The 15,926-nt window shown below is 41.8% G+C and overlaps 1 protein-coding gene across 1 annotated transcript in view; it reads left to right on the top strand.

Annotated features, from left to right (window-relative positions):
• fbxl7 (F-box and leucine-rich repeat protein 7) overlaps positions 1 to 15,069 on the top strand; it is a 327,425-nt gene extending 312,356 nt beyond the window's left edge. The window contains exons 3-4 of the mRNA XM_080215959.1: positions 1,351 to 1,962; positions 13,843 to 15,069. Coding sequence (XP_080072085.1) covers positions 1,351 to 1,962; positions 13,843 to 14,579 — 1,349 coding nt within the window. The 3' untranslated portion in view covers positions 14,580 to 15,069. The remainder of the gene's footprint in view (positions 1 to 1,350; positions 1,963 to 13,842) is intronic.
• Positions 15,070 to 15,926: the final 857 nt, after the last annotated feature.

The raw sequence follows: 15,926 nt of genomic DNA, 5'->3' as shown, positions 1-15,926 counted from the left end.
CATTGGAAACAACGATTCACAATCTCTCTAGCATTCCTTTGATTTAAACATCTTTTATTAGTTTCCCATGTACGTCTTCCTTCCTTATTTTCAAATCAGTTATAACCATTTTCAACACTATGTCTGTAATTAATGTAACTGCCTCTGTTTAAGGGTCTTTGTGTACCATTTGGCCTACCATGAGATTGAGTTACCATTGACTCCTCCGTTCTAGGTGTTATGGCATTCCAGTCTGTATTGAACAAGGTGGCGGGGAAGGATTGGTTCCCGAAAAGTTTTTTTAATGATGCTGCCATTTGATCAAAGAGGGGCTCTGTTCCTCTTAATTGTATTCCAGTCATTACTAAAAGAGTGTCCATATGTGACAGACATGCACAGCCCAACAACCTAAAGGCCAGTACTGCATCTGGAATCTCCAAATTAAATTTCATTAGCCTGTTATGGTCCCTATCTAAATCCATGATATACTGTTCCTGGACTGGGTATCTTGTCTCCTAATCACCCATCCTTCATAATTCTCCAAGAACTCGTCTTCTTGGTAAAACTTATCTAAGTATTGTAGCAGAATCTGAAGCTCTTCTTCTCTATTTTGAGCATCTGCTGTCCAATCAGAAAATACTTTGTTTCTTATCTTGCTCCTAATTGGAAGTGACAAAGCTAATTCATACCTTGCTTTTTTTTTGGTATTGTGGTGACTAAGGTCCACACTTCCACCTTTGCCTTCCATTGCCGATATGGTTCGGCATCTGAAAAGACTGGGGGAACAATCAAACGATGTCAGCTTACTTCTGCCTTCTGATATGGTTGTAGCACTTCTTCAAAAACAAACACCAAGTTACGATGGGTTTTCTTCTTCTACTAATGTTTCTTCAGAAAGAACTCTTCAAATGAAGATAATGAAAATATAACAAAACTTACTCCAACTTATAAATCAAAGAAAGCGTTTAATAAAGAAACTTCATTACTCCAAACTTGGGAGCTCATCCTGGGCCACTCCAAGTGCTCCACAGTTCCAAACAGGTTCTTATTTAGAGTGAGTCAGCTGGTCAGCTGACTATTACATCATTCTGTAATTGGTTCCATGGTTTACTGGATTAGCTGACCCACAGTTGTTACCATTGGTCACATTACATCCAATACAAAGTTGCTACTGGTTACATTCCAACAAGGGTAGTGTTTTCTAAGAAGCTACGCTGATAGGGTTAGATGAAATAGCATGAGACGAAGCTTGTGTGCAGCACAAACACCAGCATTGACTTGTTGGGAATAAATATCTTGTTTTTGTGCTGCATATTAGTTGTAATTCCAACATTATTGTTCACTAATAGAGATGTTCTGTATGTATTCCAGATTCAGACTTGAGTATGCGGACATTGAGCACACCAAGCCCTGCATTTATCTGTCCTCAGAATGTGCAATCTTTTCAAAATGGCCAAGGATCCTCCACTTCATCCTCTTCAGTCACAGGGGAGACCATCGCTATGATCCACTCCCAGCCTTTGTTCCTTATACCGCAATGTGCCATCAGGCCAGCATCGAGGCTACAGAAAGAACAGACTCCGATTGACAGGCTACCAGACCAAACCTTGATCCAGATGTTTTCACACCTCCCTACCAACCAGCTCTGCCGTTGTGCAAGAGTGTGCCGGCGCTGGTACAACTTATGCTGGGACGCACGATTGTGGAGGACTATTCGTCTGACTGGCGAAACAGTGAACGTGGACAGAGCTCTGCGAGTACTTACCCGAAGATTGTGTCAGGATACACCTAATGTATGCCTTATGTTGGAAACAGTCATTGTTCAAGGCTGCAGGCGGCTTACTGATAGGGGTCTCTACACCATTGCTCAGTGCTGTCCAGAGCTACGGCAGCTAGAAGTGCCAGGATGTTACAACATCTCCAATGAAGCACTCTATGATGTTGTTTCCCGGTGTCCTAACCTGGAGTACTTGGATGTTTCAGGTAATGGTACAGTAAGTGCAGATCCTTGACCCAAGTTGGCAATAATCCAAGTACCTGCATATTTGGCTCTTAGCTACAAGGCAGAAATAAAAATGTCTGTCAAACTCTGTGCATCAGTTGGGTAAATATGATCCATCTATCCAGCTCACTATTGCAACAAGACACATTTCATCTTGGGTTAGGCAGGTACTTGGAGAGGTTGAGTAAATATAAATCAATGACAAAATTACCCCAAAAATGTTCCTGCTAATAAATCATAGCATGGCACTGCTAAAACATAGTGTATGGGCAGGCATCACAAATATGACACAGTCCTACTTTCCAATAGGTGTTGCCAATTAACCAAAATAGAGTAAATAGAAACAACTGGAGGGAAGGGGATCGTTTGACGGCAGAGAATGGGTGGGCTGGAGTTGGATTGGAGTTTAAAGTTAGAAAACCTGCTTCCTAACTCAAAGTTGCCTCCAATTTTCCTAATTCCAGCTTTAACTGACGCTGGAAGGTGGGCAGGCTAGAGCTTTAAATGTGAAAAAAAATCTCATTATCATTCAGCTTTTGGACATTTACTGTTGTCAGCTGGGTTTCCTGAGCTGCCCTCCCACCTCACCATCCATCTCCAGGCCTTCTCCTGAGGCTCCGACCTTCTCCCTAGCTTCCTGCAACACCCAGAATCAGCCAATCCCTCCACTATTCCCCAAAACAATCAAGCATCCTTCCTCATCACATCACTGATCAAATCAATTCATTGATGTTGCTGCCGCTGTAGTCAGGGCCAGTTGCCTGTTTGACTGAAGGCCCAGCTGTCAATCAAACTGGGCCTCCAGATGAGAAAGTAATCACTTATGTCCACAGCATGCTGTGGAATAAAAACTCTGCAACATGTGGAGGAATCCCAAACAATGGCACTTCTGACAGATCAGTTCCCTATGGATCATGTCATTGACAATTCTGCTCAAGTCATGAGATCAGCCCGTGGGAATTCACATTCAGGCGCAGGTAATTTTATTCCCTTCATATTGCCCTAGGACGTTAAGAGTTCCTTGGATGCTGGCTTGGAAAATCAACCCATCAGCTATTTTTAAAATTATTATACCAAATAAAATGCTAACAGATCATTAAATAGGAAAAAAAATGAAGTTCAGAATCTTTGGGTCAAATTTTCATTCTAGGCTCAGGAATCAAATATCCAGAAAATTTCTGAACAATCAGCAAAGAACAGTACAGCATAGGAACAGGTCCTTCAGCCCTTCAAGCCTGTGCCGATCGTGATGCCCTAATTAAACTTAAAAAAACCTTCTGCTCTTACTTGGTCTGTATCTCTCTATTCCCTCACTATTCATGTACCCATCCAGATGCCTCTGAAATGTTGCTAATGTGTTTGCTTCCACCACATCTTCTGGTAATGCATTCCAGGCACTCACTACTCTCTGTGTGAAAAATTTCCCCCGCACATCTCCCTTTAACTTTCCCCCTCTCACTTTGAACCTGTGCCCCCTTGTAATTAACGCTTCCACTCTTGGAAAAAGCCTCTGACTATCCACCCTATCTATGCCTCATAATTTTGTAGACCTCTATCAGGTCCCCCCTCAGCCTCTTGTCTTTCTAGTGAAAACAATCTTAGTTTATTCAATCTCTGCTCATAGCCAACGCCCTTGAGACCAGGCAACATCCTGGTGAACCTTCTTTGTATTCTCTCCAAAGCTTCTGTATCCTTCAGATAATGTGGTGACCAGAACTGCACACAATACTGCAAATGCAGCCTAACCAAAGTTTTATATAGCTGCAACATGATTTCCTAATTCTTATACTCAGTGCCCTGTTTGATAGGGGCAAGCATGCCATATGCCTTCTTAATCACCTTGGCCACCTGTATTCTGGGTCCCAAGCCCTCACCTTGTCAGCATCAGTGACACAATGCAATATTCAAAATGTTAGCTACTAATTGGCCAGAAGGCAAATTTGTATAGGAGGTGGGAGCCGCAAACAGATGGATGGATAAACAGAGGGTGGACAATTTGGAAGAGTCATGTAACGAGTCACTGTGGAGCTCAGAAACAGGAAGGGTGCAGTCACTATGCTGGGGGTATATATACTACAGGCCTCCCAACAGCCCATGGGAAGTGGAGGAACGGCTATGTAAGGAGATTCTGGACAGGTGCAGAAAAAATAGGGTTGTTATAGTGGGAGACTTTAATTTCCCTAGTATAGTCTGGAAATCGCTTAGGGCTGGGGGTCTGGACAGGGAGGAATTTATAAAATGTTCTTTGGAACAATATGTTGATAGTCCAACTAGAGAGAGGGCTACACTGGACCTAGTACTGGGGGATGAGCCCGGAGAGGTTGTCAAAGTTTCAGTAGGGGAACATGTGGCAAATAGTGACCACAATTCTGTAAACTTTAGGATAGTAATGGAAAAAGATGAGTGTTGTCCTATGGGTAAGGTGCTGAATTGGGGGAAGGCTAACTACAGCCAGATTAGGCAGGATTTGGTGGCTGTTGATTGGGAGAGGCTGTTCGAGGGTAAATCCACATCTGGCATGTGGGAGTCTTTTAAGGAGCAGTTGATAGGGCTGCAGGACAGGTATGTGCCTATAAAAAAAGGATAGGAAAGGTAGGATTCAAGAGCCATGGATAACCAGTGAAATTATGGGTCTAATCAAAAAGAAAAAAGAGGCTTATGTAAGGTCCAGACAGCTAAAAACAGATGGCGCATTGGAAGAATACTGAGGAAGTAGAACTCAAACAGGGAATTAGAAGGGCAAAAAGGGGACACAAAATGTCCTTGGCAGACAGGATTAAGGAGAATCCTAAGGCATTTTATACATATGTTAGGAACAAGAGGGTTGTCAGAAAAAGAGTCGGACCTCTCAGGGACAAAGGAGGGGAATTATGCTTAGAACCCAACGAAGTAGGTGAGATCCTAAATGAATACTTGGCATCAGTATTCACAAAGGAGAGGGACATGTAGGGACATGTTGACTGCTAGTGTCTCAGAGGGATGTGTTGACCCGTTAGAAAAAATCTCAATTACAAGGGAGGAAGTGTTATATTTTTTAGGAAACATTAAGACAGACAAATCCCCAGGGCCTGATGGCATCTATCCTAGACTGCTCAGGGAGACAAGAGATGAAATTGCTGGGCCTCTAACAGAAATCTTTGTCTCAACACAAGTGAGGTCCCAGAGGATTGGAGGATAGCAAATGTAGTCCCGTTATTTAAGAAGGGTAGCAAGGATAACCCGGGTAATTATAGGCCGGTGAGCTTAACATCCGTGGTAGGGAAATTGTTGGAGAAGATTCTTAGAGATAGGATATGTGCACATTTAGAACTGAATAATCTCATTAGCGATGGACAACATGGTTTTGTACAAGGGAGGTCATGCCTCACAAGTTTGGTTGAGTTTTTTGAGGAGGTGACAAAAACAATTGACGAGGGAAGGACCATGGATGTCGTCTGTATGGATTTTAGTAAAGTGTTTGACAAGGTCCCTCATGGCAGGCTGGTGCAAAAGGTTAAATCTCACTGGATAAAAGGTGAGCTAGCTAGATGGGTGGAGAACTGGCTTGATCATAGAAGACAGAGGGTAGCAGTGGAGCAGTCTTTTTCTGGTTGGAGGTCTGTGACTAGAAGTGTTCAGCAGGGCTCTGTACTGGGACCTCTGCTGTTTGTGATATACATATATGATTTGGAAGAAGATGTAGCTGGTGTGATCAGTAAGTTTGAGGACGACACAAAGATGGCTGAGTTGCGGATAATGATGAACATTGTCAGAGAATACAGCAGGATATAGATAGGCTGGAAAATTGGGTAGAGAAATGGCAGATGGAATTTAATCCAGATAAATGCGAAGTGATGCATTTCAGTAGATCTAATGTAGGGGGGAGCTATACAATAAATGGCAGAACCATCAGGAGTATAGACACACAGAGGGACCTGACTGTGCAAGTCCACAGATCCTTAAAGGTGGCAGCACAGGTGGAGAGGGTGGTGAAGAAGGCATATGGCATGCTTGCCTTTATAGGACAGGGCATAGAGTATAAAAGTTGGCATATGATGTTGCAGCTATATAGAACGTTGGTTAGGCCACATTTGGAATACTGCGTCCAGTTCTGTTCACCACACTATCAGAAGGATGTGGAGGCTTTGGAGAGAGTGCAGAAAAGGTTTACCAGGATGTTGCCTGATATGGAGGGTTGTAGCTGTGAGGAGAGATTGGGTGAACTGGGGTTGTTCTCCCTGGAAAGACGGAGGATGAGGGGCGACCTAATAGAGATGTATAAAATTATGAAGGGCATAAATAGGGTGAACAGTGGAAACTTTTTCCCAGGTTGGAGGTGACGAACACAAGGGGTCACAAGTTCAAGGTGAGGGGGCACGGTTCAACACAGATGTGGAACGAAGGGGGACGTATTTTACACAGAGGGTTGTGGGTGCTTGAAATGCACTGCCAAGCAAGGTGGTTGAGGTGAACATGCTGGGATCATTTAAGACTTATCTAGGTAGCCACATGAACAGACTGGGAATAGAGGGATACAAACGAATGGTCTAGTTGGGTGCATGAGCGGCACAGGCTTAGAGGGTAGAAGGGCCTGTTCCTGTGCTGTATTGTTCTTTGTTCTTTGGGTAATTTAAAAGGCGAAAAGGGGCCATGACTGGGCTTGCTAATTTTTTTTTCAAGATCCCCCTGAGAGCAATAACTTTTTGAAAGAAAGGAACCCCCTCAACTTCAATAATGATGGACAAGGTTTCACTTTTTAAGACTGTAACTGAAGAAACAAACGAAAATCAACATAGTTCAAACAGTAATTACCAAATAACTGACATCAAATTAAAGAAAAAAGGAGTTTCACATTAATTAGCACAACCAAGGTATATTTTATGAAATTATTTTCCTCTATGCCATGCCTCTTGTAGATATGTGATATTAAAGACACAGTCACAAGGTTCCTGCTCTCCAGCTGATGTTCACCTCTGCCGACTAAGGCAGGTTAAAATTTCCAGTGCCCTTCAACAATCTTTCCACTCTACCTGAGTTTCCCAGATATCGTTGTCACCAACTAGGTGATAGTCAAAACCCCCTCTTCCTCAGGTCATAATAGCCCTGATAATCTAGAATTTCCAAATTGTCCTCTGAAATGTTCTATTGGTTTTGTTTACTCGATTGAGAACTTTACATCTGCATCCCATCATTTCTGACAGCACAGCAAAGGCCTGTTTCTGGGAGAATTTTGATTCTTCTCCTGCCTGCATCTCTGCAACAGTTGTAATATTCTGTGAAAGGTGCTACAACTGGCACCCAACTCAGTGGGTTTCTGTTTAGGTTTCACTCCCATGGCAGCCTGAAGTCACATGGGCAATTCCCAAACTGAGGTGTATGTCAGGAATTACAATTGTACATTCCTTTACTTTTTTATAAAACTCCCAATCTCAATCATGAGGTACATGGAAAAAATGAATAGCCAAGGTTTTTTCTCCTGGGCTGGGGAGTTCAAAACTAGAGGGCATCAATTTAAGGTGAAAGGGGAAAGATTTAAAAGAAATCTGGGGGCGACTTTTTCACACACAAGTTGGTGCATATATGGAATGAGCTGCCAGAGGAGGTGATAGAGACAGGTATAACTACAATATTTAAAAGACATTTGGACAAGTAAATGGAAAGGAAAGGTTTAGAAGGATGTAGGCCAAATGCATGCAAATGGGATTAGTTCAGTTTCGGGAAACAGGCCAGAGGGTCTGTTTTCATGCTGTATATCTCTATGACTCTATGATTCCTGGCTTAATATTATTCATTGCAATATTATTAGCCTCTTTTTGTAATCCAGTATTATCCTTAACTACCTTAGTAATGATGTGGAGATGCCAATGTTGGACTGGGATGGTCTTACAACATCAGGTTAAAGTCCATCAGGTTTATTTGGAATCTCATATTTAGGGGAATTTCTTAGTAAATCCATTGCAATGTTAATGTAAGCCTTGCTTGTGACAAATAAATAAACTTTAACTTTAATCATGAATTTTAGGAGCGCTGCTCCTTCGTCAGGTGAGTCACTCACCTGATGAAGGAGCAGCACTCTGAAAGTCTATGATTCCAAATAAACCCTGTTGGATTTTAACCTGGTGTTGTGCCCTTCCTTAGTAAGTCACAAATGGCTCTTCCTTGCTGAATTTTGTTTTTTAATAGAATGCTTTCTTGCTCATCATTTTGAATTGTTTCCTTAAATGTTTTCACTGTTCGCCATTCCTATTGGCCTATTTACTCAATCAACCTTAGCCATTTCTCCTCTCATACCTATATGATTGGATTTGTTTAATGTGAAGTTTCTTGTTTGGTATGTTGCTCTCAAATTTAATATGGAATTCAATTGATGTTATAATCACCTTTTGCCAGAGGGTCTTATCCTCTATGTTTGCCTCATTACACAATAGAAGATCTAAAATACCTAGTTGGTTAGAAAAGATACTGTTCAAGAAGTTCATGAAAATATTCCAGACTACATATAAAATTAAAAACCAGCAAAGAATGATTTTTAAAATAATGAAATAAAAATTAGAGTATGTGAGAAAGCTAGCTAGAAATATAAACAGATAGTAATATCTTCTACAGGTACTTAAAAAGGAAAGCAACAACTAATGTATGCATTTCTCATCTGGAGATTAACTTTGGAGAAATAATATTGGGAAATAAGGAAATGGCAGGTGCATTGGACAGATATTAGGCAGGATTTTGCAGTGGAAAGAGAAGACCACCATTGGTCAGTGGCAGAATCTTCACATTCTGCCATTATGCGCAGGGTTTCCCTTTAATACACCTCTCACCATCATAAAACCCATGATGGGAATTTGCCATTGGCAGCACCAGAAGATCCCATCTGAATGGCTAGAAAGTTCCAGCCATCTGTCTTCACTGTTGAAGATATGGAGATGCCAGCATTGGACAGGGGTGGGCACAGTAAGAATTCTCACACCACCAGTTTAAAGTCCAACAGGTTTATTTGGAATCATGAGCTTTCAGAGCGCTGCTCCTTCATTAAGTGAATGGAGTGTGAAACCTACCTCTCCACTCAACTGATGAAGGAGCAGCACTCTGAAATGAACTGTTGGATTTTAACCTGGTGTTGTGAGACTTCTTACTGTTTACTGTTGAAGACCCAAACGACTTCCAAGAAATAATTGTAAATCAAGAGGTGAAAGAACTTAAAATAACTACAACCACCAGGGAAAGGGTGCTAAGAAAATAATTAGTATTAAAGGCTAAAACTAAAATTCAAACAACTCTCCAGGTCCTAATGACTTCATCCTAGGTTTGGAAAAGGACAGCAACTGAGGTAATAGATGCATTGGTTTTAATTAGCCAAAAATTCCTAGTTTCCAGAAAGGTTCCATCAGTTTGGAAGATAGTGAATGTCACTTCCATATTAAGAAAGGAGTGAGAGAGAAAGCTGGAAGCTACAGGTCAGTTAGCCTAATATCGGTCATAGGGAAAATGCTGGAAACTATCGTCAAGGAGGTTAAATCAGAGCAGCAGGAAAATCACCTTGAAATTTGGCAGTGCCAACATTGTTTTGGGGAAGGGAACTTGTGTTTGTATTTATTAGCATGCTCTTTGTGGAAGCAAGAACCAACACGGCAAAAGGAGAACCTATGGATTTTCCAAAATGCATTTCACAAGATACCAAAAAAACAAAAGGTCATGGTGTAGGGAGTAACATATTACCATGGATGAAGAATTGATTTACTAACAGGAAACAGAGTATGGATAAATGGGTCTTCTTTAGGTTGGCAAGCTGAGGGATCAGTTCTGGGAACTTCAGAGAAGGCTAAGGGGAGAACATGCTTGAGGTATATAAGATAATGAAGGATATGGGCATAGTGGATAGGAAGCAGCAGTACCCACTGATCCAAGGATTAATCACGAGGGGGCATAGTTTTAGGGTGAGGGGCAGGAGATTCAGAGGAGATTTGACAAAAAAAAATCACTCAGAGGATGGTGAGAATCTGAAATGCACTAGGGCTAGCATTGCTGCTTTACAGTGCCAGGGAATCAGGGTCAATTCCGGCCTTGGGTCTGAGTAGAGTTTGCACATTCTCAAGTGTCTGTGTGGGTTTCCTCCAGCTGCTCCAGTTTCCTCCAACAGACTAAAGATGTGCACATTGGGTGAATTCTTCCATATGAAGAAGTGATATGGCATGCTTGCCTTTAGAGGATGGGGCATAGAGTATAAAAGTTGGCACATGATGTTGCAGCTATATAGAACGTTGGTTAGGCCACATTTGGAATACTGCTTCTGGTCCAGTTCTGGTCACCTCACTACCAGAAGGACATGGAGGCTTTGGAGAGAGTGCAGAGAAGGTTTACCAGGGTGTTGCCTAGTATGGAGGATCTTAGCTATGAGGAGAGATTGGGTAGACTTGGGTTGTTCTCTCTGGAAAGACGGAGGATGAGGGGCAACCTGATAGAGGTGTATAAAATTATGAAGGGCATAGATAGAGTGAACAATGGGAAACTTTTTCCCAGGTTGGAAGTGACAAACACAAGGGATCAGTGGTTCAAGGTGAGGGGGACAAGGTTTAACACAGATGTCAGAGGGATGTATTTTACACAGAGGGTGGTGGAGGCCTGGAATGCACTGCTAAGCAAGGTGGTAGAGGTGGACATGCTGGGATTGTTTAAGACTTATCTGTATAGCCACATGAACAGTCTGGGAATGGAGGGATACAAATGAATAGTCTAGTTGGAAGCATGAGCAGCGCAGGCTTGGAGGGCCAAAGGGCTTGTTTCCTGTGCCGTTTTGTTCCTTGAATTCACCAAGCTAAATTGCCCCTCAGGGTCCAAAATTATGTGTAGATTAGGTGGACTAGCCATGGTAAATGCATGTGGTTTTGGGAATATAGCAGGAGTTGGACCTGGTATGGTGCTCTTTCGGAGTTTTGGTGCATGCTCAATGGACCGAATGGCCTCCTTCGTTAGTGTAGGGATTCAGTGGTTCTGTGGAACGTGTGCATGGGGCCAGGAGAAGAGAATGTGATTCCCACGTCCATGGGGGGAGCGTTTCTTTTTATGTTTATTTTTTCAATGTCATTGACAGCCCGCCACATCAATTCACATCATATGACCTGCCTCCAGTATTTCTTTTGACCAAAACAAAAGCAGGAAAAGTTGGTATGGAGGCGCTGGACCACACACCACTTTTCCAGCCTAAGTTGACAATTAGTCAAAAAATCAGAAGTTCTGGCCAAATTATACCAAATCTCAAAGGAATATGGATAGATTAAGTGAAGGAGAAAAATTTGGCATATGGTTTATCGTGTGGGAAAGCGTGAATTTGTCCACCTAAGCAGGAATAAGAATAAAGTAACATATTATTTAAATGGAGAGGGAATTCAGAATTCTGTACAGAAGACCCAGGTGTCGGATACATGAATCACAAAAAAACAGGTGCAGCAAGTGATTTGGGAGGCAAGTAGAATCTTTGGCATTTATTATAAGGAAGATGGAATATAAAAGTAAGCAAGTTTTACTATGTTTGTACAGGGCTTTGGGTAACAACATCTGGAGTACTCTTCTATTCTTCTTTAAGGATACAGTGGCATTAAAAACAGAGCAGAGAAGGTTCACTCAACTGATGTCTGGGATGTAGTTGTAGTGTTATGTTGGACAATTGAAATGTAGAATGAGATGTGATCTTATTGAAACATATAAGATCTTGAGGGATGACAGAATAGATGCTGAAAGGATGTTTCCATTGCTGAAAGAAACTAGAACTAGTAGGGGACATGGTTTAGAAATAATGGGTCTCCTATCAGAGATAAAGATGAGAATTTGCTTTATCTGAGGGTCTGTTGCAATTTCTTGCCTGGGGAGCAGTGGAGGCTGGGTCATTGAATATATTAGTGGCTGAGTTCAATAGATTCTTGACTAAGAAAGGAATTGAAAGGTATTGGGAGTAGGCAGGAAACTAAGATTCAGGTCACAATCAGACAAATGACAAAAAATATTTGAGTGGCCTAATTTGCTTGCTGTATGTTTACTAATTTGTTTTTTCCTGTCCACAACTACTGTTCAGGACCTATAAACTGCACCAATCAGTATATTCTGCTGTTTGTTATTCCTAATCTCCACCCATTGTAGAAAGATTCAATAATTTCAGTGTTTAGCAGGAGGACAGATCAGGTTGACATTACACTGGAAGATGAGATTCAAAATGATATTACTGCATTTAAAATAGAGGAGAAATATTAAATAACTCAAAGCGGATAAGACCCCTGTCGTGGACAGATTGCTTCTCTTCAACAGTGACTTATATAGTGTTTTTGATATTATGAAATGCCACAAGACACTTCACAGAAGCATTGTAAAACAAAGTGCCGCTGCGTCACAAAAGGAACGTGAGACCAGATGATCAGAGGCTTGGTCAGAGGTAAGGCTGGATTTTGTGGAGAGAGTTGACTCCTCACATCCAAGTGTAAGTTTCAGGGTATGCCCACCTCCACTTAGCCACCTTGCCCTAGTTTAATTTTTTGATTGAAACAACTTCCGTTAATGAGGCGAGGGGAGCTTCCAACCATTTCGAGAAGGACATCCAACCTCAGAACTGCATAGGGTGACACAGTAGCACAGTGATTAGCACTGCTGCCTCAGGTCCCTGTCTGTGTGGAGTTTGCATGTTCTCCCCATGTCTGCTTGGGTTTCCTTCCATACTCCAAAGATGTGCCGGTTAGGTGGATTGGCCATGCTAAATTGCCCCTTAGTGTCAGGGGGAACTAGCTAGGGTAAATGCATGAGGTTGGGGGAATAGAGTCTAGGTGGGATTATTGTTGGTGCAGGCTCAGTGGGCCAAATGGCCGCCTTCTGCACTGTAGGGTTTCTATGTATTCTAATCTGCCAACCAATTGGATGCCAGCAGTTCTGTGAACCTGCAGCACCAAACAGAAATGTTGACCTGTGCTGGTAGGCCTTTAAGGCCTACAGTGTCTGGCCTCATTCAACAATGAGCCCAGACATTCAATTAAGTCAGGATCCACTGAGGCTAAGTTGACAGGCCCTGGTGACGAGAGGTATAGGGCATGTTAGACATGGCAGGGGGCGGGGTAGATGTGTGAAGCAAAACTGTCAAAGGGGGTCCTCTGACACAGCAGGCCAGGAAAAAAGGCTCCTCCCTTTCAGTGGCCAGCAGCCCACTGGATTGAACATACTGGCTACCCTTTGGGTGCAGACCTCTCCTATTGCCTGTAATATCTGAGCGGCAGCACAATGAGGCACTTAGTTGGGCACAGACAGAACAGGTGGACCAACAGCAAGTACACTGCTGATGGCACAGCATCCCAAGTCATGGGTCTGTCTGCCCATTTACTTGCCCACAGGTAGCCAATAAAATACAACCTGTGGTTTTTAAGAAGTGTTTTAAAATGAGAAAGCGAGGCAGAGAGGTATAGGAAGAGAATTCCAGAGCTTGGGGGTGTGAACAATTAAAGGCACAATCATTGATAGTGAAGTATTAATAATTGGGAATACAGGAGAAGCCAGAATTAGAGGAATGCAAATATCTTGGAGGATTGACAGTTTAGAGAAAATTATAGAGTTGCATGGGGCAAGGTCATGGAGAGAAAACATGGAGAATTTTAAAATCATAATATTGATTGACTGGGAGGCCACATAGGTCAGCAAGCATGGGGTGGTAGTGGACCGAGACTTCCTGTGACTTATGCTACAGGCAGCAGAGTTTTGGATGTCCTCAAGTTCATGTAGGATAGTATGTGGGAGAGATGCAATAGACAAAATGGACTGAATAGACTGTTTTTGTGTTTGAAGTTTCCATGTAGTTATTTTAATGAGTCCTACATGTTAATAGTTTAAAACACCATTTTCAATTTCTTATCTAGGTTGTTCCAAGATAACCTGCATTAGTCTGACAAGGGAAGCTTCCATCAAACTCTCTCCACTTCATGGAAAACAAATCTCCATACGCTACCTGAACATGACAGATTGCTTTGTACTTGAAGATGAGGGTTTGCATACGATAGCAGCTCACTGCACCCAGCTGACCCATCTCTACCTACGCAGGTGTATACGTGTCACAGATGAGGGCCTCCGTTACCTGATGCTTTATTGCACAACAATCAAAGAACTGAGTGTTAGTGACTGCCGTGCAGTAAGTGATTTTGGGATGAGAGAGGTGGCAAAATTGGAAGCAAACCTGAAGTATCTCAGCATTGCTCACTGTGGCCGGATCACAGACGTGGGTATCCGCTACATTGCCAAGTATTGCAGCAAACTGCGCTATCTGAATGCTCGGGGTTGCGAAGGAATAACCGATCATGGGATTGAGTACCTTGCCAAAAATTGCACAAAACTGAAGTCCCTAGATATTGGGAAGTGTCCATTAGTTTCTGATGCAGGCATGGAGTTTTTAGCATTGAACTGTTACAACCTGAAGCGACTGAGTCTAAAGTCATGCGAGAGCATCACTGGCCGTGGTTTAAAAATTGTTGCTGCCAACTGCTTTGAGCTTCAGATGTTGAATGTGCAGGACTGTGACATCTCTGTTGAGGCACTGCGGTTTGTGAAACGCCATTGCAAAAGATGTATTATAGAACATACCAATCCAGCCCTCTTCTGACAGGATGTTCAACAGTGAAACAGAACAGACCATAGATTGTAAAGACTCAAATTTAAATTGCTTCATTTCTGCTCTTCAATTCAAATATTTAGTTCATTTTCACATTGTAAAATTATTACTCTGTTATGACTGAATGTCATGTTAATGAAAATATTTTTCTTTTTTCATCTATGATGTGCACATTTTTGATTACCAAATCTCCCACAGAAACCAGTGTCCAGAGACATAAAATAAATATATTGAAACATTTTAAGTTGCTGGAGGAATTGATCAGATTTCATATTATTACTTAAATCCATCACAGGCTCATAAAACGGAAATATTCAGTAAACCACTTGCCACCCATTTTTCAATTTTCCTTTAAACGGAGCACCCGTTAAGTTTTATTTGATATCCCATCATAATGTTTAATCCTGATGTGGATAGATGCTGTCACTTTCTGTTTGTTATAACGTGGAAAATTCTGAATAATATTGCATTTCCATGTTTTTATTTCACATTTTAAATTAATAAAGGGAAATGTAATGATCCTAAAATACTAAGAGCTTATTGACTGTACACGTACTCTGATCTGCTAGAAGTGACCCCTTTGTTGTGCTGTTGGTGAGGGAGGAACAGGTTAATGTACTGGATTAGCATGTTCACCTCACCTGACACCTGGGCTTGAATGGTGCCTAAACTGAGGAGTATAAACCCCTCTCTTAATTCTCCTTGAAATTAGTTCCATTCCATTAACAAGTTGGTCTTGACCCATTGCACAAAAATACAGCTAATTTGGCACAAAATTGGATATTTTCAGTCTACATTTGGGGCTGGTGCATGACATTGTACAGTAAAATCAACTTTGCAGATCTTTGTACTTTATTTGGATTGCAAGTATTTTTTGCTGACATTACAATGGCCTTCAACCTTTGTACTCCCAGCAGGACCTCAATCTTTAAAAACAAAAAGTTGGCAATTTACTCCAAAGTTCCTCAAAGTAAAAGGGGTCCCATTCTCAGTACTCTGATAGGATTACAAGCAACACTATTACCACACAGCTGAAAGGGATACCTTTCAGTAGCTAATTTGGAGAAATTAATGAGATGTAAAAAATGGCCCCAAATACTTGCTAATTTTTGACAAATAACCTATAGGAAAAATGGATAGGATTTGATCGTGCAAGAGAGAGCAAATCAGAAACTTCTGTTGGACATTAGTAGCCTCTTTATCATGGGAAAGGAGAACAACCATAGGCCTCAGTGAAGTTTCCTTGGCAAAAGAATGTCTTGCAATCATCATGTCACAAAGTTTGCCGAAAGTTTTATAATCAAGGTAACATTCCTTTTCACAGGCAAGCAAGAATAT

The sequence above is a fragment of the Carcharhinus amblyrhynchos genome, chromosome 2, assembly GCF_965287045.1.
Source record: "Carcharhinus amblyrhynchos chromosome 2, sCarAmb.v2.hapA, whole genome shotgun sequence".
In the NCBI taxonomy this organism is placed as follows: Eukaryota; Metazoa; Chordata; class Chondrichthyes; order Carcharhiniformes; family Carcharhinidae; genus Carcharhinus; species Carcharhinus amblyrhynchos.
The sequence above is the reverse complement of the archived record's forward strand: the minus strand, read 5'-3'. Positions and strand labels throughout refer to the sequence as shown.